Source organism: Beauveria bassiana (assembly GCF_000280675.1).
Source record: "Beauveria bassiana ARSEF 2860 unplaced genomic scaffold BBA_S00001, whole genome shotgun sequence".
Lineage (NCBI taxonomy): Eukaryota > Fungi > Ascomycota > Sordariomycetes > Hypocreales > Cordycipitaceae > Beauveria > Beauveria bassiana.
The window spans coordinates 1,586,797-1,610,154 of record NW_007930836.1 but is presented as its reverse complement, the minus strand read 5'-3'; the positions used below and the strand labels follow the sequence as shown (position 1 = coordinate 1,610,154).

Genomic DNA, 23,358 nt, shown 5'->3' with positions numbered 1-23,358 from the left:
GACGGAGTCAAGCCGAGAAGCTTCTCAGTAAAGACTTAATACGAGACCAGCGATGCAAGACGGACGTCATTGTCAACCAGGGTTTCAACGCTGGCCAGCCTGCTTGTTGCCGGGCACACCAGGCAGAGCCTTCGGGCTGTCGCGGTATCTAGCGCATTAACTAGACAGAGACGGAAGAGAAAAAAAGCCAAGACGCCAATGGCTCCGCAGGGCTGGGGAAGGATTTCGTATTGCCGGCAATATATGGAAATATGAGTGGTGGCATGTCCTGAGGTTGGGGCGTTGTTTTGGGTCCAAAAGAGAAAAAGCGAAAGGCTGGTGGCAAAAGGCAGAACGGTGATGATATGTCATGATATACAGACAGAGTTCCGTATATCCATTATTATTACCAGTAATAAGTGGTGAGTGGTGACACTGGAAGTTCGTGTAACCGGTGGAGCGGGCCAGCTGAAATGGGCAGTTTTTGGCAGCTTGACAGCGCATTTAACAATTTGCGACATCATTCCCAGGGCTGCCGGCAAAGGCTGCGACGGGGGCATGCACCTCGCTGTCATAGTTGAGCACAATATGGCTTCAGCAGAGGAAGGCAGAAAGGCGCCCATAACTACCACTAATTGTCGGCAGCGTAAACTCGTCTTTGCCGCCATGTTTCTTACCTTCGCCATTACTAGTCTCCTCCTCCCTCATCCGTCGACCCAAGACCAAGGACGGCGGCATCAATTATTTCATCGCCAAGACTTTGTGTCCCCCGGCCCCCCCGGCCTTGCGGCCAGCCCTGCACAAATGACGTATGACGTACCCGGCTGGCATAGTCACCTTAGTTATGCCGGGAACCCAAAACGAAGCGAAGGCAACAGTATAGAGGTACGTACCAGTACTGCATTCGACAGCGTTGCCGAAATAAACGAAAATCGTTTCTCACAACCCACCATCGTATCCAAGACAACCACCAAATGCGGGGCAAAACCGAACAAAACGGGCACTTCCTGGCATTGTTGGCCAAGTACCTAGGTATCCATGCATCCTTTTCATCCGTTGTACCGACATGTCCGCCACAGCACCGACGTTACCTTTGCTTTCGACTTCTTCTCGTCTGGTCCACAATAGGCTCGTCTCCAGTCTTAACTAGACACAATCCTACCTTTTATTCCAGCCCTGTCGGTTTTTCCGAACTCGCTCGCTCCCGCTTTTGTCGCAAAACTGCCGTCGCACTTGGGGCTTTGTGCAGGCATACGAAACGGATCGCTGCTCCGACAGCTAACCCAACCACCTATGCAATCCCAAAAAAGAGCCAAAATGCCCCACAGCCTGTTGTTCCTGCCACGGGTTTTGCTGATCCGATCGTCCGCTGAGCCATTGTCCGGCCACCACAAGGTGCCACCCACGTTGGCGCTGATGGCCAGCACGGCAGTTGTTCTCTACAAACTGTATTGAAAAGTAACGAAATCTTTGATGCTCTCTGAAAGCCCCCCCCCCCCCTCAGACGTGGGATTGATCTCCGGTGCATACGTAACAGATTAGACTCAGCTTTTTGGCTTCTCTCCTCGCTTATTGTCTTACCCCTTGACACTGCATCCAAAACGTATTTCATCGCCTGCGAATTGACACCGGGCGACCGAAAACAGACCACCCGAAGCCTCGTACCACAGGAAGCTCGTTGCCCCGAGACAATTTATGAGTGTTTGCTGCCTTGATCAAGGTGGCAGATGCAGATGATGCAGGCAGATGCTGCGGCCTGATGGGTTGTAACACACCACAGCGCCTGCAGACTGTCATTCATCGCTGAACTCGATGTGCCAATTTCTTGCTGCACTCAATTCGCCTGCTCTGTAGAACTGATTCTTGACTACATTCGGTGCGGTTTTCCGCGGAGTTGAAGGCGTGGGGCATCAGAACCCACGCCAAGTCACAGGGCCTGATCATTACCAACAGATCATACCTGTACGGACCTGGATTGACGGAGCAATAAATCCAGGGCTGGTCCACAGGAAAATACGTCTTAAATGCTGGAGCTTCACTCTGCATCTCCCCTCACCCCTTAAACAGAGACACGTTGTGCATTGCCAAGCTAGTCAAAGCCCATTGGATACACCGCAAACGCGGCCTGCGGACAGAACGTGAGACAGCCTCTTCGGGTTTCCGCTCAATGACGTGCATGAACAAATAGCTCCAAAGAAACAGACCTTGTTGGCCGGAAATAGTCGAAAAAGGAAAACAACCCCAAAACCTTCAACTGATCCGCTGGGTCCCACCCCGCCGCCGCCACCGCGAGCCCGCACAAGCTGGATACGAGAAGCATTAGAATCAGGTTCGGCTTGTTGAAACCTGCCGAAATTGCCCACAGCTCGTTGCGTTAGAGAAGAGTGAAAAGAGACATTCAATATCCATGACGGTGTGTGTGGCTGTGGCTGTCGCCAAGTCTGCATCGTGCCGTGGATCGTGCGTGGCGACTTTGGGCGTTCAGCTCTCGCCCGCAATATGCAGTGAGCCATTCCGATGTCTCATCATTCTCGTTTACCTGCCTGTCGAGCCAAAGGGAAAAATTTTAAAACAAAAAGAAACCGATGCTCATCAGCAGCGGAACCAACGGTACGTCATGGAGCGAGATTACCAAGAGCAGCCCGCGGCTTGCCTGCAGTACACCACAATTTTCAGCAGCACAGATCACTAGTGGCAAGAAAATCAAAGAGATTGAGTTGTGTTTTCGAGTTGGATCAATTGTATTCATGTATAGTATAGTGCAGTCATAACTCGTCAATGCTGCCAACGATTCGGCTACTTGGCCATCAGAGGCCGGCCTAAGAGCGTCGTTGCGGCCATTTTTCAGAACCCGGCCGGGCGTCCAACACGTGTATTCAAAGCAACTTTTGTGGGAGGGCTGTACTCCAAGCTGGCTAAAGCTCTTGGACGCCATACCACGTCATGATGTGCCGTCTGCTCTGCTTTTGAGCAGCTCTAGTAAGAGCTGGCCAGGCAGTCTGGCACATGACGTGGTTATCAGCCGGGAGCGAGCATCGATGCAGAACCTGCGTCTCATATTTGTGGTTTCTTTCATCGTGGTCGTGTCCTTCACCTCTTGAGGCGCTTGCTGGAGCGCGTGACACGGACAGTGGGTTCAGGCTCCTGCTCAAGCGCCGCCTCCTCTTCCGCCTCCTCCTCCGCCTCGGCTTCCTCGTCGACACTTTCGTCACTACCATCGCCGGAAGTGGCACCGAAAGAGGCCTTGCGAGAAGGTCCATCGGTGTCACTACCAAAGCCCTCAAACGAGTCGTCCTCGTCCTCATCATCACTGCCCTCCTTCTCATTTTCCTCCTGGAGCTGGGCCTCGGCAGCCTTGTCGAAAGCCTCTGCCTGGGTTCGCTTCTTGGGCATCTCACCAAGGCGACCCTGACGGCCAGCTCTAGTCTCGCCGTCCTCGCCAGGGGTAAGGGGAGGGGGCGTGAACCAGGGGATTCTGCCACGCATAAAGTCGTTGAGCATCATCTTGGCGACACCATCAAGATCAGGCTCGCCACCCTTGAGAAGACGACCACCCTTGCGCGCCAAGAGCTCAAGCAGTTCCGTCGCGTTGCTCCAGTTGGTCAGGTCATAGGTCTTTTCCATATGGCGGCGCTTGACCTTGCTCAGAAGGGCAGTGATGTACTGCTCAGGATTGTCGACCTTTTCAACACGGACGACACCACGAAGAACAAGGTCTGTAGGGGTGTCCTGAGAGGTAGGAGGAACGACTCCGGGACAATCGATCAGGTAGATGCGCTTCATCAAAGTAACGTATTGCCAGACTTTTGTCTCGCCGGGAATGGGGGCAACAGTGCACACCTTCTTCTTCAACAAGGTGTTGATGATAGAAGACTTACCCGTGTTGGGGCCACCAATGAGACCAACAGAGATTTGCTTTCTGTCTGAGTGGATGACGGAGAATTGACGAAGAAGCTGAATCAAAGAGCCCTTGCCAAAAGAGTTGTTTATGTTGGCGTGAAAAGCCAGTGTGGGGTATTCCTTTCCGAGATGTCTGACCCAAGCAGCCTGTAGAGAATTAGCAATGAACTTGCAATCAGTCCACAAGAGGTATTCATCAATGATGAGATGTGTGAGTCATAACTAAGAAGACTCCTGTAAACGCGTCCAAACGGACATAGGAGCCTTCAACTCAATTCGACCCAAAGCCTTCTCACGACGGCAACCAGAACGGTTACCAGTCTAGCCAAACAGCAAAACGCTGCCGACAGTCGAGCATGGCGATTACTCTCCCAATGTTGTAACAGACAAACCTCCGTAAGAAAATCGAGAAGGGGTCCTGACAGGATTCATTGGGGGCCTTACGGCCAGGCGACATGCGAGAAGCCAAAAAAAATAAGAGAATAACATTGACTTACACAAACACCGGTGGGGACCAGATCACACTTGTTGAGCACGAATATCAGATGCTTGTGGGGGGCCTCCTCGCGTAGGTACTTTTCGACACTGCGGCATCGGGTGCCAATGGGGTCACGAGCATCGAGAACATGAATAACAACGTCGGACGAGTCGATGACCTTATACAGTTCGTTCCAGATACGCTTGCTCTGACCCTTGTCGAAGACGGGCTCAATGGCCATGGCGAATGTGCCGTCCTCCTCAGAGTTGCCAGACTCGCCGCTCAGCAGCTTAGCCTGCTCGAGACGCTCCTCGTACGTGTCCATGCTTTTCTCGGTACCTTCGGCTAGGTCGTCCAAGTTGGCCACGTCGAGCTTGACGCGTTTTCTCTGGGACTTGGGCCCGAAAACGCCGGAGAAAGGCGCCGTCTCGAGCGCCATCTTGGCCTTGTGCTGCTTGAGACCGTTGGTGTCCTTGCCGTCGCGGATGAGCGTCATAGGCAGCTTGTTGGACTTGAGAAGGATGGTGTACGGGTCCTTGCTCTTCTCTTCCATAGCCTCGCGAAAGGCTGTGAGGGTGTCCTGGGACACGACGCGCGTGTTAGAGAACCACTTGCGGTTGGGCTCGATGACGGCAGTGGGCACGTCGCGGGACTGCCAGGTGGCGGCCTTTGTGATTTGACCATCTGCATTACGCTGAGCTTTACCCTCCTTGTACATGTTCAATGTCTTCACCCTCTTCGCATTGCTATCGGTCAAAAATGTCAGTCCTTTTGCACATCCCACGGAATGTTTTCGACGCAAGAATCTTACCGATAGAAGTTTTCACCCTTGACACGGACGTTGGCCATGCCATCGCCGGTCTTACCCTGGCGAACACGCCGGGTAGCCTCTTTCTTCCCGGTGCCCATCTTGTATCAATTTGGCCGGAGGATGGGGAAAAGAAGGACGGGTTGAAGAAGAGTGAGAAGGAGAGGAAAAGCAACGGGATTCTGCCCAGAACTTTTTTTCTCCATTAGCCCCCACCTTTTTTTCTGCAGGCGGTGTAGCCTCAGCGTAGCCGCCTCTGCACAACGAACACGATAATGGTAGTGGCGCGATCTAAGATTTTTTCTGCACACTCAGTGAATTGTGTTGAGAATTGAGCTATCTTGAAACGTCAGAACCGTTTATTTCTCGTAGACACTATGAATGTCTGCCACTGCTGAAAAAGTGATGCTGCACGTCTGAGAAAACCCCGGCACATTAATAATCCGGCTCCGGCTTAGCCTGCCTTGGGTCATAACTCGTGAGTCGTCACCAATCAAGGCGCGACTCCCATAAACGGACAAACCAGCCATATCATCAAATTTCGCATTCTTTCCATCAAGCTATTCATGCAGTTCTGGCGCTGAGCCAGCCTTGCGCCATCATGGCACCCGGATCCAGCCAAAAGGGAACAAGCAAGAAGAACGCCGCAATGCAGAAACAAAGCCGAAATTCAACCCCCGCGCCGGCCGCGACATCATCACTGCCACCACCGGAATTCTATGACCCCGACTACCTCAACACCCGTGTCATCTTGTTCGCAAACCTCAACTACGATGACTTGGTTGACCACGGCGCCTCTAACGCCACCGTTCCCGACTCCAAAACGGTCGACGCCATGCTCGAGAAGCTCAAGAGCCTCACTAACATAATGGAGAAGCGGTCCACTTTTTACGATCGCGGCATGCGACATCTAGCAGACGAGCGCAAGAACCGCCCGGATGACTTTGGTCGCATGCATGTTGATGGAGAGAATGAGGGCAAGAAATCGAAGCATAAGCGCAAGAAGGGCGACGGTCATGATGGTGGTAAGCTTACCTGGTCCCCGGTGTCTTCGCGTCGCAAAGCTGGCGCAATCATCGCGCATATACTAATGTTGGCATCTCATCAAAGATCAATCATCCCCAATCCGGGCCTCGAAGCAAAAGCAAGACCGAGACGGTTTCGGCAGTTCGTCTCTGTCGCCTAATGCCGCTGGCTCCCCGTCTGCTATGGACGTCGACAAGAAAACTAAGAAAGAAAAGGATGGAGAGGCCGAAAATGAAAACGAATCTAGTTCAGAGGATGAGGGCGCGCCACCTAAGCGAGAAATGCCCGCTGCGCAGACATTTGGCGAAGATCCTTCCACATTCCCCGACCCGACCATATATGAGATTCGCGAAGTCTACCCTGGCATGCCAGAGTCTCTGCGAAAGGAAATATATTCGGTTGCTGTTTATCCACCAAGTGACCTCGCAGATCTAATTGCTGGCGATCCTCCGGACAAAGACTTCAGCAACGCGAAACCTAGCAGTCAAATCAACTTTACGACTTTCAACAGCTATGTCGAGCCTTTCTTCAGACCATTTTCGGAGGAGGACCTCGCTTTCTTAAGAGAGCGCGGTGATCGAGCCTCGCCATTTGTTATGCCCAAACGAGGCAAAAGACACTACACTGAGATCTGGGCAGAAGATGACGGCACCATGTCTGTGGATGCGCCTCAGCAAGGACGCGACAAACTCTCGCCAAACACGCCTCGTGGTACCATTGAAAATATGAATGACGCTGTAGGCGAGACGGATGGGCTCTCCATCGGGCCGCTTGCATCCCGCCTGCTACAGGCTCTGCGCCCGTTAAATCGCCAAACTGTGCCCGAGGAAAAGGCTGCTACTAACGGATTGAATGGCGACGTGAGCATGAATGGCGACGCGGACGATGCTGCACCTCCGAGCGACGATAAGGCTTTACCTCCAGCTACATACATGACTGAATCGTCGACGGACGCGTGGAAAAAGGCTACTCATCCTAAAATGGACTATGCGCAGGTTGACGAGCGGCTAAAGCAAGAACTCAGACACATTGGCTTTCTGCCTCCGGAAGGGGATGCCGATTACGACGGTCACTTTGACGACGAGGTTGCGGGCCGGCTTCGAGTGCTGCAGACCCGTCTCAAGGAGCAGATGCTCATCAACGGCGCTCGCAAAGCACGACTCACCGAGCTCGTGCGCGAGCGCATGGCTCATCAGGAATACCAGACGATTTTGGAGGATTTGGACTCTCAAGTGCAGGCCGCCTATCTCAAGAGAACTCGTACCATGGGCAAGAGCAAAAAGGCGAAGCGGCCTGGCGGCGCAGGCGGTGGCAGTCATGCGGCCGGTGCCGCTGCGGGTATGGCCCGCCCGGGCATTGGCGATCTCACCAAGACACTGATGGAGCGCCGGCGACGCTGGATCGACACTATTGGGTCAGTCTTTGAAGATGAGAGCTTGCGAAAGGTGCCTCGCGTGGAGGATGAAGGCAGCTCCATCTTCAAGTCGGCTGAGATGGCAGACCTCATGAAGAAGGAAAAAGAACAATGGGATGAGGAAGCCGAGGAGGAGTAGCTGGAAAAGCGAGCCCCGATCTTCTGGCCAGTAACGACACGAATGAGGGTTTGGGTGGTTGACATTGTTTATTTGGTCACTAAATGGGCAGCTGTCTGCCAGGCCTGGCGTTTAAAGGATATTGTATCGGGTTTGTATTATATTGGTTTGGCTAGCAGGCATTTATTTGCCCAGGGAGTTTCGCGGTTGGTCCTCGCAAGGGGTTTTGTATTGTCATCAGCGCATCTTACAAGTCGCAGCTATAACTTATTAGTGAACACTAGCTTGGCTGCACAAATTTCCGCAATGTGCCACCTCAATCAGAGGGGTGTGTGTCTGCCTACCTAGTTGACCAACGCGGCAAACTCGGCACCGCAGCTGCATGCGAGACCCTGCATTGTTGTGCCACACACACACACACACACACGGCTCTCGACGACCAGTCCGGACTCGGCGGCCATGCGCCAGCCAGCGCGAAGCCACGGAGCTGGAGAGCAAGGATTCTGCTATGAGACATTTATTAAGCTTATCGCGTACCAGTTCTCTGCTCTGCCTGCCCCGAGGGTCTCTATTCATCGCGCTCGATGACAAAGATCGCAACGCAGGGGGGGGCAACGGGTTCCTTTGTAGGATATGATACCCGTCAGCTTTTTTTGCATGCAACATGTACGCCATGGTGAAAAGCTTGTGCCAGTATGTCTCCCCCCCCGGACGGGTCATCGGATAAGCTGGTGCCAGAGCTCGTCCTCAACTTGACGAGGCCAACAAAGGCCGGCGTCGATCCGATCCTCTCGAGAACTTGGGATGACTTTCAGCCAGACGGCCCGTGCCTGCCACTACGTTGGCGCGCCCGCCCACTCTAAATATACCTACAACGGGCTCGATCAAGCCCCCCCCTCCCAAAGCCTGCCCTTGTCCCTCTCGCCTTTTGGTGTGTTTTCTTCTAGTTATCCTCCGGAGACGGTGAGCGAAAGCCCTCTCGCCTGGGTCTAGGCCCGGCCCTCTGTGCGGGTAGCCGATGAGACACGAACTTGTGCTGGGGGGGCCAAAAGCCATGTATTAGTGTGTGTATGTGTTTGTGCGTGTGTGTGAGGGGTTACGTAGTTGAGGCTGTTGGGGATAGGCAAAGGCTAAAAAAGTCCACGACGAGGGTCTAGACAAAAGCCAACGTCTCACCCAGCAAGACACGTTACCTGTCGGCAAGAAACAAACTAGAAACTGATGGCATATTCAATCAGAGGAGGTTTTATTTTTATTTTTTTATTTGTTTTTTTGTCTTCCCACTCTTTGTATTTTTGGCTCAAGATTCAGTAAAGGTACTTTGAGCATCCGCGTTGAGCCGAATACGGAAAAGGTGACGGCGCCAACGAGTTTATCAACACTTGTTTTCTGGAGAACGGCCGCCTTATCGCTCTTCTCCCCTCCCCCCCCTTAGGGTCGCTAGCGATAAAGCTTCTTAAGTGTATATCGCGCCCGGTCGTCCCCGAGAGGACATGTGCGGGGGAGGTAGCAGCACGAGAGAGGAATTGCAATCTCGGTGCCGCGGGAATTTTTTCCATTGACCACATGGCACGAGTTTCGTCATCGTCGTTTTCCTCCTGCAGAGGTCCTTTTTGCTGGTGCGTCAAGCCTCAGCCTGATCTCCTTCTCGTATCAACGCAACCACACAACGCTTTATCTCTCTCTCTCTCTTTTCCTCCGGACCCCGCCCCCTTCGCCTTGCTCTCCCAGTGGTAGGTTAGAAGAAGAATGGGGAAATGATGGACGGCGCGGCCGCTCGCTGGCCAGCGAAGCCCAGCATTAGCGTCCTCGGTCTAGCTCAAAAGTTTACCAGGTTTGGGGACACGCGGGGACGGGGGGGGGCTCATGTCTCTTATCTCTGAGACGCTGGGTAACCTTTTTTTTATTTGGTTTCCATTTTGGGGGTGGTTCCGCAGGGACGGCTGCTCGGCTTGGGGGTTCTAGATTACGGCCTCGAGTTTGTTATCTACGAGGACGGGCACTATGGCTCTCCATGTGGCTGTCTGGTGCCGGCCTTGCCATTGGGTCTTGTGCTCCTAGCTTTTGTCTCTCTTCCTGTTATCTTGAAAGACTTGCCCTTCTTCGTCTCTTGTTTCTTCTTTTTTTCTCAATCTTTTCTATCTGTAATCTCTCTTCCCCAGACTTTTTCATCAAATTTCACACATATTCCGATCGTTTGGGTTACCGATTTGGAAGAGCATGCAACCCCTAGTCGACGTCTTCCCAATTCGGAACAACTGACACCAAAACGGCTGTCGATCGAGCCCACTAACACGATGCACCTTGTACCCAAGGAGGTACGTATTTATTCAAAAGGCCTTTTTGCCTTGTCCTTGCTGTTGCCAATTGGTGTCTGAAACGGCTGACAAGTTGATTGTCATCAACAGCTCGACAAACTCGTCATCTCACAGCTTGGTCTGCTTGCGCAGCGGCGGTTGGCGCGTGGAGTCAAGCTCAACCATGCCGAGGCCACGGTACGTTTTTGCGGCCGTCTTTTTTTTCTTATCTTTTGGCATCCACCCACCAAACCCCCCCTTGGCGCTCTCCGAATGTCGGGGGCCACAAAGCGGCGGCGGGCGGCGACTTACACCAACGATCCCTATCAATATCCACATTTTGCGTAACAAACAACAAAATTACACCAGAAAAAAAAACGGCTAACTTGTGACCGCTTATCATGGAGCGATTTAGGCGTTGATTGCCAACAACATTCACGAGCTCATCCGCGATGGCAATCACACCGTCGCCGACCTCATGGCGCTCGGCGCAACCATGCTCGGCCGACGGCACGTTTTGCCCTGCGTGTGCCACACCCTGCGGGAGATTCAGGTCGAGGGCACCTTTCCGACGGGCACGTACCTGGTGACGGTGCACAACCCCATCAGCACCGACGACGGAAACCTGGCGCGGGCGCTGTACGGCAGCTTCATCCCCGTGCCGCGCGATGCCGACCGGCTGTTCCCCGCGACGCTGGATCCGCTCGAGTACGCGCCGGCGCGACAGCCCGGCGCTGTCGTGGTGGCCCGAAAAGGCGACCGCATCACGCTCAACGCCGGGCGGCACCGCATCGTGCTGCGCGTCGTCAGCACGGGCGACCGCCCGATCCAGGTCGGCTCGCACTACCACTTCATCGAGACGAACCCGCAGCTCGTGTTTGACCGCGCGCGCGCCTACGGCTACCGCCTCGACATTCCCGCCGGCACCTCGTACCGCTTCGAGCCCGGCGACGCCAAGACGGTCACGCTCGTCGAGATTGCCGGCCACCAGGTCATACGCGGCGGCAACGGGCTCGGCACCGGCGGCGTCGAGCGCTGGCGCGTCGACGCCATTGTGGAGAGGCTGATGGAGGCGGGCTACGCGCACGCCCCGGAGCCTGACAGGGGCGGCGCCGCTGGTGCTGGTGCTGGTGCTGCTGGTGCTGCTGCTGGTGGCCGGCGCCGCGCCCAGCCCCGTGTGCCCCGCCCGTACAAGATGGACCGCACGGCGTACACCGTCATGTTTGGCCCGACCACGGGCGACCGCGTGCGGCTGAGCAACACGGATCTCTGGATCCGGGTCGAAAAGGACTACACGACGTACGGCGAGGAGTGCAAGTTTGGCGGCGGCAAGACGCTCCGCGAGGGCATGGGCCAGGCCACGGGGCGGCCCGACGCCGAGTCGCTGGATCTCGTCATTACGAATGCGCTGATTGTCGACTACACGGGGATAGTCAAGGCGGATATCGGCGTCAAACACGGCATGATTGTCGGGATAGGCAAGGCGGGCAACCCGGACGTCATGGACGGCGTGACGCCCAACATGGTCGTGGGTAGCTGCACGGATGTGATTGCGGGCGAGAACAAAATCATCACGGCCGGCGCGATTGATACGCATATTCACCTGATTTGTCCGCAGCAGGCGCAAGAGGCACTGGCGTCTGGCGTGACGACGTTTCTTGGTGGCGGAACCGGTCCAAGGTAAGTTGATCTACGCTCTTAGTTTACTCTCACCACTCTCTTTTACCTCATCCTTTTACCCTCATCACTGTCTCTTACATCTCATCGTCAACAATCCTACACACGTCTCTAACACCTTCTTCAGCGCTGGCTCCAACGCCACCACGTGCACGCCCGGCAAGCACTACATGAAGCAGATGCTACAAGCCTGCGACCACTTGCCCGTCAACATCGGCATCACCGCCAAGGGCAGCGACTCGGCGCCCGGCGCTCTACGCGAGCAAATCGCCGCCGGCGCGTGCGGGCTCAAGATCCACGAGGACTGGGGCGCGACGCCCGCGGCCATTGACTCGTGCCTGACCGTGTGCGACGAGATGGACGTGCAGTGCCTGATCCACACAGACACGCTCAACGAGTCCGGGTTCGTCGAGTCGACGCTCGCCAGCTTCAAGGGGCGCACCATCCACACATACCACACCGAGGGCGCCGGCGGCGGGCACGCGCCCGACATCATCTCCGTCGTCGAGCACCCGCACGTGCTCCCGTCGTCGACCAACCCGACGCGGCCCTTTACGCGCAACACGCTCGACGAGCACCTCGACATGCTCATGGTCTGCCACCACCTGAGCAAGGACATTCCCGAGGACGTGGCCTTTGCCGAGAGCCGCATCCGCGCCGAGACGATTGCGGCCGAGGACGTCCTGCACGACATGGGCGCCATCAGCATGATGAGCTCCGACTCGCAGGCCATGGGCCGCTGCGGCGAGGTCGTGCTGCGCACGTGGAACACGGCGCACAAGAACAAGACGCAGAGGGGCGCGCTGCCCGAGGACGACGGCAGCGGCGACGACAACTTTCGCGTCAAGCGCTACGTGAGCAAGTACACCATCAACCCGGCCCTCGCCCAGGGCTTCAGCCACCTGGTCGGGAGCGTCGAGGTCGGCAAGCTGGCGGATCTGGTCGTCTGGGACCCGGCGTGGTTTGGCACCAAGCCGTACCAGGTGATAAAAAGCGGCCTCGTTGCCTGGTCACAAATGGTACGTCTTTTTTGACTCTTCTCTCCACCCCTACCTTTCACCTTATCTTTTCACTCTACAGTGTAGAATAAGCAGAAGAAGAAGAAGAAGAAGAAACATAGCTAACAATTCACACAGGGCGACCCCAACGCCTCCATACCCACCGTCCAGCCCATCATCGGCCGCCCCATGTTTGCCTCGTTTGTGCCCTCGACGAGCGTGCTCTTCGTGTCGCAGGAATCCGTCGCTTCGGGCGCCGTCGCCTCGTACGGCCTGCGCAAGCGCGTCGAACCCGTCCGCGGGTGCCGCTCCGTGCGCAAGACGGACATGCGCTTCAACGACGCCATGCCGCAGATGCGCGTCGACCCCGAGAGCTACCGGGTCGAGGCCGACGGCGTGGCGTGTGAGGCGGAGCCGGCTGAGACGCTACCGCTGACACAGCCGTTTTACGTGTATTGAGTTTTGGTGCGTGCATGGCGTGCGTACCGAGGAGAATGGGGAGAAGGATAAAAAAGGGGGGGAAACTGGCGGGAGTCATGAAGAGGCAAACGAGGCCGCCGCGTGTGGGAAAAAGGTTGTTGGCATCACGCGACAAGAGTGGGGTTGCAACATTGCATTACAGGGCATCATGAGCGAATTTCAATAGAATTAGAGCAAATACCAACTTGATTCGTTATTCAAGACTACTGAGCAAATTTTCGGGGTCAATGTTCACATTTGGGCGATATATATTTACACCAGCATTCGGGTATGTGATCAATGCGTGTTAACACTCAAGTATGAGACGGACTCTTGTCAGCACTCAAGCTGTGACATGATCTGCCAACCATCTCATTGCGAGCACATCAGAGTATGTCAAGCGTCAAGTGGTAAACTAGAAAATTCATTGATTTCATTACAGGGCTTCCTCGACAACCAGAAGGCACCCGCGTAAATACAGTCATGAAAAGGGTTCGTAGCGAACCTCGTCAAAGTAGCCCTAACCAGATATATCCTTCTCCATCCCACCAGACTTCGCGCCAAAAGACAAGAAAAGAAATACAGCTCCAAAAAAAAATATACTTCAAGTTTCTGGTTTTCCCCAACCGGCGTCTTTCCTTGACGCAACCCGGTAAACATGTCCTAGGCCGAATATAGTAAAAAAGAAGCGCGGGTAGCAGGCAGCTACGCCCAGTGCCACGCTACACGAGTCAAAAGAGAGACAAGATTAATACAGCGCAGGACACAGGTAGGTTAGCGTGGGCCTCGCATGATTTCCTGATCATGCACGGCATGCCAACTCTGCATGTGTTGTTTCTCCGGTCATTAAACAAGAGGGCGGCGTCACTGGCAGCGACGTGCTGTTGAAAAAGAACCATGGAAAAAGCAGCCGCTCTAAACAAAATGATGCAGCGAAGCGCGATGCATCGCGCGTGGTGCCACTTGAAGAATTTATTTCTTGTTCTTGCGAGCAGACTTCTTGCTGTCGTCCTTGTCGTCAGCGGCCTTGGTAGAAGTGCGTCTGCGCTTCTTGTCAGGGCTGGCAGGGCCGGCCTTGGGGGTCTCAACCTCGGTGACGGGTGCATCGCTCTTACGCTTGCGACCGCCAGCGGCTTTCTTGGGAGTTTTGGAGGAATCATCCTGAAGCTGTTCGGCAATGGCGGCCTGAACATTGTCCGTCTTGGAGGCATCCTTGAGGTCGGGCATGGGGATGCTAAATTCCTCGGCGTACTTGAGAGCCTCTTCATCCGTCATGTTCTTGGCATTGGCGTTTTGTGCCTTGTACGAATGAACACGGGCGTTGTAGAGACGCAAATTATACTGGTATGCATTGTTCCAGCCTTGCTTCTCGTGGGGGCTCATGTTGGCCCAGCGGCGCTGACCCTCCTCCTGAACAGCGCCCTTGGGAGCCTCAAGGCCGAGGTCGTTGGCAATGATGGAGCGGGCGTGCTGCATGTAGAGAAAGTAGGGGGTAAGGGGACGCTTGGGAGCGTTGGGGTCGTGGGTACGCTTCTTGCGCTCCTTCTTCTCCTCGACGGGAGGAGCGGCAAGGTCCCCTACAGGCTGGAGCATGAGCTGGGCCGCAGCGGCAGCGGGATCAAAGCTGTTAATCAGCTCATTAACATCGCCTTGCTGCTCGCCAAGAAGCAGGCTGGTCTGGCGGATGTAGTCACTGGTAAAGGAACGAAGAAGTTCCAGAATAGTGGAGAGACGATTGACGGCCTTGTTCGTGTAAGCCATTGTTCAATGAGTAAGTAATGAGGAAAGGGGATGAAAGGTTGTGGCTGCAGGGGAAAATGAGAAACGGTAAAAAGACAAAAGTGTGCGACGAGCATAGCTTGTGACACCAGGCGCTGAAGCTCGTGAGCTGGGCGAGTTGAAGCCAAGCTTTGAACGGCTCACCAGCCAGAGCTTCAGGCGGCCAGTGGGGTCGCGTCTGGGCAAGGCGCGGCGCCATGTAAACAATACAGAGGTGCTCAGTCGCGTCTCGTACCAGCTGTACAAAGTGCTGCTCTGGCCAGGATATGTGGTCGAAAATGGCGGGGAAAAAAATTGTATGTAGAATAAGGTGATACAAAGGGTTGGAAATTGTGCGACTTTCTCCGAGGCCAGTCGCAACGATTTTGCCGTCATTGGCAACTCTGTAGCCATGGAGCTGGGCAGCGAGTGGCACTGGCACTGGCACTGGCAGCTACTGAAGCTCCAGCATGTTCAAGTTGCTCTTTACATGCACAACATGAGGCGCCGATCCAAGGCCAGCAGCTCATGGCAAGCAGGTGAGGAACGTGGGTGAAAAGATGTGGTGAAATACAAGGCTGCAAAGAAGAAAAATGGTTATTACTCACAGAATCGCGGACGCGCATAAAGCTCTCGTTGTCAACAACACGAGGGCCGACACTGGGGTTGACGGGAGGAGCAAGCCCGGCAATCACGGGCGGAATGACCATGGTTGGAGGCGGGATGACACCCTTGGCCTTGTCGTCGGCCTTCTTTGAGGGACGAGGCATCGTGATGGATGGTTTTTGTTGACGGTGGGTGTAAAAGTGAGTGAAAAATTACAAGCCAGGCCTTTGAGGTGAAGGCGTGGCAGTTGGCGGGATTGCGGTGGCGAATGAGGCCTAAAATGAAGCTCTGTAGCTAAAAGTGCGACCAAAGGCAGAAGAGGCCGTTGAAAATAAGATGGAATAGCCTAAAATGTCCACTGACGCGATAGCGGGAAGACGCTGTTGACAGGCGTTGGTGATGGTGGAGCTGGGAGGTTTGGTGAAGCCTTCTGGGGAGAGTGCTGGAGGGAGAAAAAAGAGGCTTCAGTGAGGCTTGGGGGAGGGGGATCAGAGGGGTGCTGAAAAATTCAAAGACAGCGAGTGATTTGGGAAAGCCAAAGAAAAAGAAAAGTCGGGGGGCTGGGGGGGGCCCGAAGGGTAGGCGGCAGGTGGGTGGCGTGCCAATTAAGTACATTTTGGGCCTGGAGCCACAGGCAGCGCGCAATCACTAATTTCACCACACGACGCCAGCTCAGCGGCGGGGTCGCAGCACCACCGCACCCCGGGTGTTGCATGGTGTGTGTGTGCTGTTTTTTTGTTTTTTTCCCTGTGGTGGTTTATTTGGGGGCAGCAGCGGAGAAGAGGAGGGGGGGGAGGAAGAGGGCTAGCGGGGGGTGCCCAGAGGCAACTACAAATCAAGCCTGAGAGGGGGGTCGTGCAAGAAAAATTTGCACTGACTGTGTGCTGGGTTCTGGCACTGACAGTACGCATTCTGCTGGTTTGCTCGCTGCCTGTGCTATCCATCCCTCCTCGCTTCTCCTCGCTCGCTCCCCCAAGCTAACAGCTTTTCCGTTGACAGCACCATCCGCTAGGTCAGTAGCCGCCTGGTACCTAGAGCCCGCTATTCGTACTATTGGTCTCGCCCATTTAGATAAAACTGCTGCCCCCGTTAGCAAACAGTCAGCCCCATTTGCAAAGGAGCGCACCGCGTAGGTAGAAAATAGAGCACCAGGTTCCCTCCCCCGCTACCGGCCTTTACTGTACCACAAGGCCACAGCGCTCCTGCAGCTGCCCAGCCGCAAACAGCAGGTGGCACTGCAATGCCAGCCGTTGCGGCTCGCTAATTCGCTTACAGCTGCTGGCCTCCAGGCCGTGCCCCACCACCACTGCAGCCTCGACATAGAAACCGGGTGTTTTCAAGTTACATGCTCAGCGACCTCGCCAGGCTTCGCCAGTGGCTGTTTTGGTTCGTGTAACATGCTCTGGACTCATGATCCCGTACGCCAGGCAAGGTCAGTCTCCAACTGTCCGCCTGGACCTGTCTCCGTGCCTCTGTAGGTATTTAGGTACCTACCTATCTACTACCTAGGTAGTGATTCACTGTAGCCCTCATCAACCACCACCATGACCTATTCGTAACTCGCCAATGCAGTTGTTCCGCCGTCTTTCCGCCGCTGCCACAACCCCTGCTCGATTAGGTACAAGCCAGCTCTCTCTGCACTTTTATTACCGGCCATCCCTCGCCGACATATCCAATAAACAGCGCTGCGTAACTCCTCCACCAGTGCTGCAGACAATTTGGCTGGCAAACAAGGCCTGCCAGTCTTCGCCAACTCGCCAGTAAAGTAAGCTGAACATGGTATACGACGAGTAATTAGCTAACAACCCATTTCCATTCCGATCATTCACACAGCCGTTGCATTTCTTAAAGAGGTCTGCAATAGTGCAGAATTGGATTATCATGTTGTAAAGCAGTCATTTGCAGCAATGCCTGTGCTGTGTTGACCCTGACACGACTCCATACTAGCTGGTTTGGCGGCTCAACAGGACACTGTCCTGGTCCAGCGAGACCTCTTAGCGACTACTAGTATAAAGCCCGTGGGCTGGAGAGTTGCAGACTTTTACAGTTGGCTTTGTGAAATTGTGGCTTTCCTGCACAGAGCTTCTAATAAACACTAATAATCAGCGACCAGGCGAACTTGGCTAAGTACCTCGCTCGCCTCTGGTTGGACCAGAGTCAGAAGAGAGTCGGCAAAGGGTCTGCTCTTACTGCAGTCGTTCCAGCGGCTTCGGGAACGACGTGTAAACCTCAGCACGGTTACCCCTCACTTGCATTGACAAGTTCCCTTCGACTCGCAGCGTGTCAGCATCGTGGAAGTCAGCCGTTGAGCAGCCACGAGCCTTTTGACCAGTGGTTATCTGAACAGTACCTGGGTAGAGGTTTAAGACGTGCCCGTATTTAGGTAATGGATGGGCAGGTGCTCGCCGTCCCTGGGCCATTGCCGCCAGATCTGCCTGCCATGGTCAGCGTCCATCTTAAAATCTGTAGAGCTTTGTGTTGCCCCAATTGTAACATTCCAGGCAATCAATCGATGTAAGACCAGTTCCCGACCGTTGTTGGCTCCAATCATCCACGCCATCGTTTCACCGGGCAATTCTACTAGTTAGCATTGGCTTGTAGCACTACGGATCGTGGCAGCAAGAGATGGTTCATCGTCAGAGTATCACCTGAAGTCTCCAAACGAATCATGCCAGCTCTTCACTTGACAATCCGTCCGCCTCCATTGTGACGATCCCCGCGACAGCCGCAACGACTGGTCTTTCATCAATTTCCCACCACACCGACGACTCTATCCACTGCCCATTAGATCCGTGAATTTGTCGGGAAATGACTTTCTGCGCAGTCATTCTGCCTGCACTCGCCGTTGCCTGCCTCGACGCCCAACAAAGCGTCGTAGCTTGTCAATTCTCGGCAGTACAAACGGTCACGGAAGACGAATCCACTTGCCCGAGCGAAAATAATACGAAGAACAGTATAGCAAGCCAAGAGCGTCCTTGTATCAACAGCAGCGGGCGGGTATTCTCAGCGCCGCATGTACCTGCAAGACATTGACGAGATTGATTTGGCGCCTCACTGGTGACAATTGGCGGGGTACATAAGCAGCGGCAGATGCGACAGAGACTGGCCTGCATCTATCAGATTCTGAGTTTACACGTGGCTGCAAACTCTTCAGTAAGTGATCAAGATTAGGTATTCTAGTTTATTCCAACATATTTCCCTTCGCTTGGTAGGGAAGCCTTGCTTATGAGCGCAAGAAAAAACACGTCGATGCACTATACGCGTCACAGTGTACATAAACAAAGAGCCAACAGAATCATGGCCCCCGCTTTGGTGCACACCCACAGAAAGTCGTTAGCGTAGGCCTGAGGCTGCCATGGTTGGCCAGCAGCTCAAGACCTGTGCTAAAGAATAAATGTTAACTAATTTACTGGTTATCTATTCTCTAGTCCCTCTGCCAGGCGCCCCACAATCTGCCCGCTCATGGAACCCCCTGTATCGGTAATGGGCTGTTTCAGGGTCTCTTGGATTGCGTGCTGCGCAACGAGTGGCAAGACAAGGCCAAGAAAGATCTTGATTCTCGCCAGATAGTATTGTTCTTTTTCGCCTCAACTCAACCCTCTGCCCGATTTCATCCGCGGGGACGACAATAGGCTCATGGCGTGGGTTAGCCATCGGCCGGCTACATCCCTCGCCTATCCATAGCTGCACAATCTCATCCATCCCAGGCACCGCCTCCAGTTAATATGCTGCTCAAACAGTTAAAGTATAAGCTTCGCATCTTAGCGCCTCCTTATTCTCCTCTTGGCCCTCTAAAACTTGCCCCAAACGACCCAACACTCGGGCTCCAGACTACCATTAGCCACTCACAGCTCGTACCCCTCGATTAGTGCCGTTGCCGCTTTGCGCCTTGGACCACCATACGCGGTGCCCTAGAGAGCTTCACCGGTCTTTTCCATCGGCCTGTTGGGCCCCGAAGTCTAGTGCTACGGTTAATGGAGCAATGACTAGCACTATCTGGTGATGAGTACGCTTTAGCTGCTACTTGTTGCCTGCTGTGCTCTCTAAAAATAAAATTTCAGCTTTGCCAGTACTCTCTGCCTGTGACTGACGTACGATCTCCCCCGCCAAGCACGAACCCCTCCTCGCTCGAGACCCCCTCCTCTTCCCTAATCTTCACTTTTTCATTTCCCTCTTTCGATTTTTCACCTCTTCCTACTTCTTCATTCCATTTCGCTGAATTTTCTCCTCTTCAACAATATCTCAGCGTCTCGAAAGAATTCATCTATCAGAGAACAGTCGCATCGCCCAGAGAACAACTTACACAGTTACACCACATCACCGTCGCCATGGCCAGCTCTCGCTTCTCGAGCCTGCTGCTGGGTCTCGTCGTCCTTGCCGTCTTGGCAAGCCCGGCTGCTGCGTTTGGTGCTGGAAACATTGCTTCCATCTCCAAGGTCGAAGGACAAAATTGTCCGTAATCTCCGCGTACTCTGCACTCGCCGTTTGTCAGCCTGGCATCACTAACACCTTTAAAACAGGGCGCCACGGTGACATTGAGGATGCTCTGCTCTCTATCGCCATGGCTCGCGCCTTTAATGGCAAGAAATTTAGCAAGCACAACGTATCTCGTGTCTATTTCGGCAACTGGCTCCGCGACTATTCCCAGGCAATTGACGTCGGCACTGTCAAGGCTGTCTCCTCCGAGGCCATTCGCCTACTTCTCTGCGTTCTTGGCTTCATCACCTTTGGCTATGGCTCTGGCGAGTTTGAAGTGACCGCTGATCGAGTTGGATGCTACCGTCCCGAGGACCACATTGACAACCCCAAAGATTATGCCGACAATGTCGACGCGCGCGACTATTACGACCGCCTCCGAGGTCCTATCGACGAGGAAGCTGAGCTTTCGATTGATGAGCGCAACGGCATGAAGAAATACATTGCTTCAGAATCTGATAATATCATGACCTCGGCCAAGCATGTTCGCAATCTCTTCACCCGCTGCATCGAGCTTGGTCGTCGCTACAAAGACAACCAAAACAAGGCTGATCGCAACGAGGCTCTCCGCCTCATGGGCACTGGCCTGCACTGCTTGGAGGGTATTATCTTCACTTTTCCTCTGCAGCTTGCTCTCAAACTCGCTAACGCCGTTTCGCAGATTTCTTTGCCCACAGCAACTACACGGAGCTTGCACTTATCGAAATGGGCGAGCGTGACGTCTTTCCACACTGCGGAACCAACACCAAGATCCAACTCGAGGGCGCAAATGACACGGTATATCCTATTGTGACTGGCACCTTTGGTGGTGTCGACTTTTTGCACTCCGTTACCGGCGAAGGTTGGGCGTCTTGTGTCTGTCTTTGTCTGTGCTTGTATGCTGACCCTTGCTAGTCTCCGACAAGCTGACTCAAAACGAGATTGAGGAGCTCGAGGGAGCACTTGAGGGAAATAAGCAGTCCGATACTAGCTTCCTTCGCGAACTCCTCGACAAGATTCCCGATGGCATTCTCGGTGGCGGCAACGAAAAGCAGAAGATCGATGAGATCCAGGAAAACGCCAATGCCGCCCAGATGCAAAACACCTCTGTCTCCCCAAGAGACCCAGAGGAATTCACTCTGTATGTCAGAAACATATTTGACCAAATCATGCCCGCCATCAAGCTTCACGATGACATTATGAAGACCATCAGCAATGCCGTGGACAAGATTCCGGTTTTGCCCAAGATTATCGAACAGCTTGAAGAGCAGCTCACACAATTTGTCTTTGGCATCATGGCTCCCTTTATTGTCCCTTTGATTCGACAGATTCGGAACGAACTCAAGACTGGCTCCGACGAGATTATTCAGAGCAGTAAGAACCAGCAGCATGTTGTTTTTGACAATGACAACAGCACCGACCCAACTCACTCCATGCTTTCCAAGGATCATTTCTCCAACGTAAGATGGCCTCGGGATTGCAACAAAGTTACGGAGGTGCTAACTTGAATAGATTTTGAATGAGGTTGCTGGTCGAGGTGCTGCCAAGATGGTCTCGTGGGCCGTTCCGCAGCTGATGGAGGCTATTGATGACGACAATGTCGATGTTAATCGTCTCTGCGACCGCCTGATCTATGGTGTCCTTCATCATCCTGCTCAGAGAAGCATGGGCCAAGATGGCGTCGTCGAGGCACGCGAGATGATTTTCAAGGTTGTCGAGGAGTGGTGGGGTCAAATGGGCGATGACCAGCGCGATGACTATCGTCGGAAGCTTTCTCGTGATGGTGTTTTTAAGGGAGAGAACCACAAAGAGGGTGTCTACGATACTGGTCACGGTCACGGATGTGCTGGAAAGCTTGAAATGCGCAAGCTGTATGGTGCACCAGAGACTATGGAAACTAAGATCGCCAGTGCTGCAGCTACTGCCATTTTCTCAAGCGCCAGCGGCGCAGTTTCCAGCATTGTGGAGCAGCAGACTGGTATACAGTTGCCGGGCAGGCAGGAGAGTGAGGAATCGGGCGGCCTTAAGGGATTCATCAAATCCATCTTCAGCAAGGACGAAGACGAGGGCAGGTATGAGTAGCCCGTTGCTCCTGAGCAAACCCTGCAGCGTCTAATGAAATACAGCAGCGGCCGCACAGACAACCAGCAGAGTCAGAGCTCGGGCAACTTTGAGGGTAGAAGCGACGGCAATGGCCGACAGGAATACAGCAGCAGCGGTGGTAGTGGATACGGTCGACAGGACAGTGGCAGACAGGACGGTGGCCATCGACAGGAATCCAACTCTTACGGGAGCTCCAATCAGAGGAGAGATGACCACGACAGCCGCCGAGAGGATAGCTACAGCGGTAGACAAGACGGTAGCTATCAGGGTGGCGGCGGCAACGGTGGTTATGGTGGACGCCAGGAAGACAGCTATGGCGGTAGAAGCGACAGTGGCTACAGCGGTAGACAAGAGAGCAGTTATGGCGGACGACAGGAGAGCAGCTATGGTGGGCGACAGGAGAGCAGCTATGGTGGCAGGGATGAGAGTTACGGCGGAAGACAGGAGACTAGCTATGGCGGGCGACAGGAGAGTAGCTATGGTGGTGGGCATGAGAGTTACGGCGGAAGACAAGAGAGTAGCTACGGCGGCAGAGAAGAGCGATACGGTGGTAGAGAGGAGAGCAGCCATGGCCGCAGCAGCGGACATGGCTCGCGTCGCGATGACAACTATGGCGGAGAAGAGAGTAGCTATGGTGGTCGTGGTGGTGACAGCTATGGAGGCGGGAATGAGGGTGGTTATGGTGGCCGCGGCGAAGGAAGACACGGTGGCAACAGTGGCCGTGGTGAATACGGCAGACAGGATGGCTACGGTCGACGGGACGAAAGTGGTCAAGATGAAGAATACGGGCGACGAGAGTACGGTGGTCATGGCCGCCAGAGACGCAACGACGATGAATATGATAATGACGACCGGTACTGAAGGAACGCGAGCGCGTTTTGATGCGGCGCTAGATTGGCAACTGTTAGATTAGCTGCAAGGGGCGGTAGCCTCTTTGCTTTAAATAGCATATATCAAATTGACCTGTTCGAGACATGGATTTGAGATGAAGACGCGCCGAAAAATCATGTGGGGTCTGCGCAGACGCGTCTTGATGGTCGCGTCAAAAGCATCACAGGATACCCTACAGACGGCATCAGGTAGCGAAAATGGCCCGTATGCAATGGTCTGTGTCTTTGTGATGCCGTTTCTGGAGTTTATGGTCAAGTTTCACCCACTGGCGCTGATTCTTGTGCGATTTTCGACATTGCGCCCGATATATGTCGTTTTCCACATGGCAGGCTTTGAGGAACAGGAGAAGCCTAGAAGCCGGTTATAGTTGCGGGCCAACTCCATCATAAAA

General features: G+C 54.1%; 5 protein-coding genes across 5 annotated transcripts; 3 read left to right on the top strand and 2 right to left on the bottom strand.

The window, feature by feature from the left end:
* Positions 1 to 3,069: 3,069 nt before the first annotated feature.
* Positions 3,070 to 5,266, bottom strand: BBA_00524 (GTP-binding family protein; the record flags this gene model as incomplete). The annotated part of the gene is made up of 3 exons (XM_008595621.1): positions 3,070 to 4,026; positions 4,377 to 5,103; positions 5,169 to 5,266. 3 exons carry the CDS (start codon positions 5,264 to 5,266, stop codon positions 3,070 to 3,072), a joined length of 1,782 nt encoding a protein of 593 aa, XP_008593843.1.
* Positions 5,267 to 5,766: 500 nt separating this feature from the next.
* On the top strand, positions 5,767 to 7,744 carry BBA_00523 (histone acetyltransferase subunit 3; the record flags this gene model as incomplete). Its single annotated transcript, XM_008595620.1, has 2 exons — positions 5,767 to 6,190; positions 6,276 to 7,744. 2 exons carry the CDS (start codon positions 5,767 to 5,769, stop codon positions 7,742 to 7,744), a joined length of 1,893 nt encoding a protein of 630 aa, XP_008593842.1.
* Positions 7,745 to 10,020: 2,276 nt separating this feature from the next.
* Positions 10,021 to 13,154, top strand: BBA_00522 (Urease, alpha subunit; the record flags this gene model as incomplete). The annotated part of the gene is made up of 5 exons (XM_008595619.1): positions 10,021 to 10,041; positions 10,132 to 10,218; positions 10,436 to 11,700; positions 11,825 to 12,716; positions 12,834 to 13,154. The coding sequence occupies 5 exons, from the start codon at positions 10,021 to 10,023 to the stop codon at positions 13,152 to 13,154; spliced, it is 2,586 nt and encodes an 861-aa protein (XP_008593841.1).
* A 972-nt stretch (positions 13,155 to 14,126) lies between these two features.
* Positions 14,127 to 15,682, bottom strand: BBA_00521 (nonhistone chromosomal protein; the record flags this gene model as incomplete). Its single annotated transcript, XM_008595618.1, has 2 exons — positions 14,127 to 14,897; positions 15,521 to 15,682. 2 exons carry the CDS (start codon positions 15,680 to 15,682, stop codon positions 14,127 to 14,129), a joined length of 933 nt encoding a protein of 310 aa, XP_008593840.1.
* A 4,164-nt stretch (positions 15,683 to 19,846) lies between these two features.
* Positions 19,847 to 22,937, top strand: BBA_00520 (heterokaryon incompatibility protein Het-C; the record flags this gene model as incomplete). The annotated part of the gene is made up of 6 exons (XM_008595617.1): positions 19,847 to 19,970; positions 20,039 to 20,596; positions 20,656 to 20,835; positions 20,889 to 21,433; positions 21,486 to 22,045; positions 22,100 to 22,937. 6 exons carry the CDS (start codon positions 19,847 to 19,849, stop codon positions 22,935 to 22,937), a joined length of 2,805 nt encoding a protein of 934 aa, XP_008593839.1.
* Positions 22,938 to 23,358: the final 421 nt, after the last annotated feature.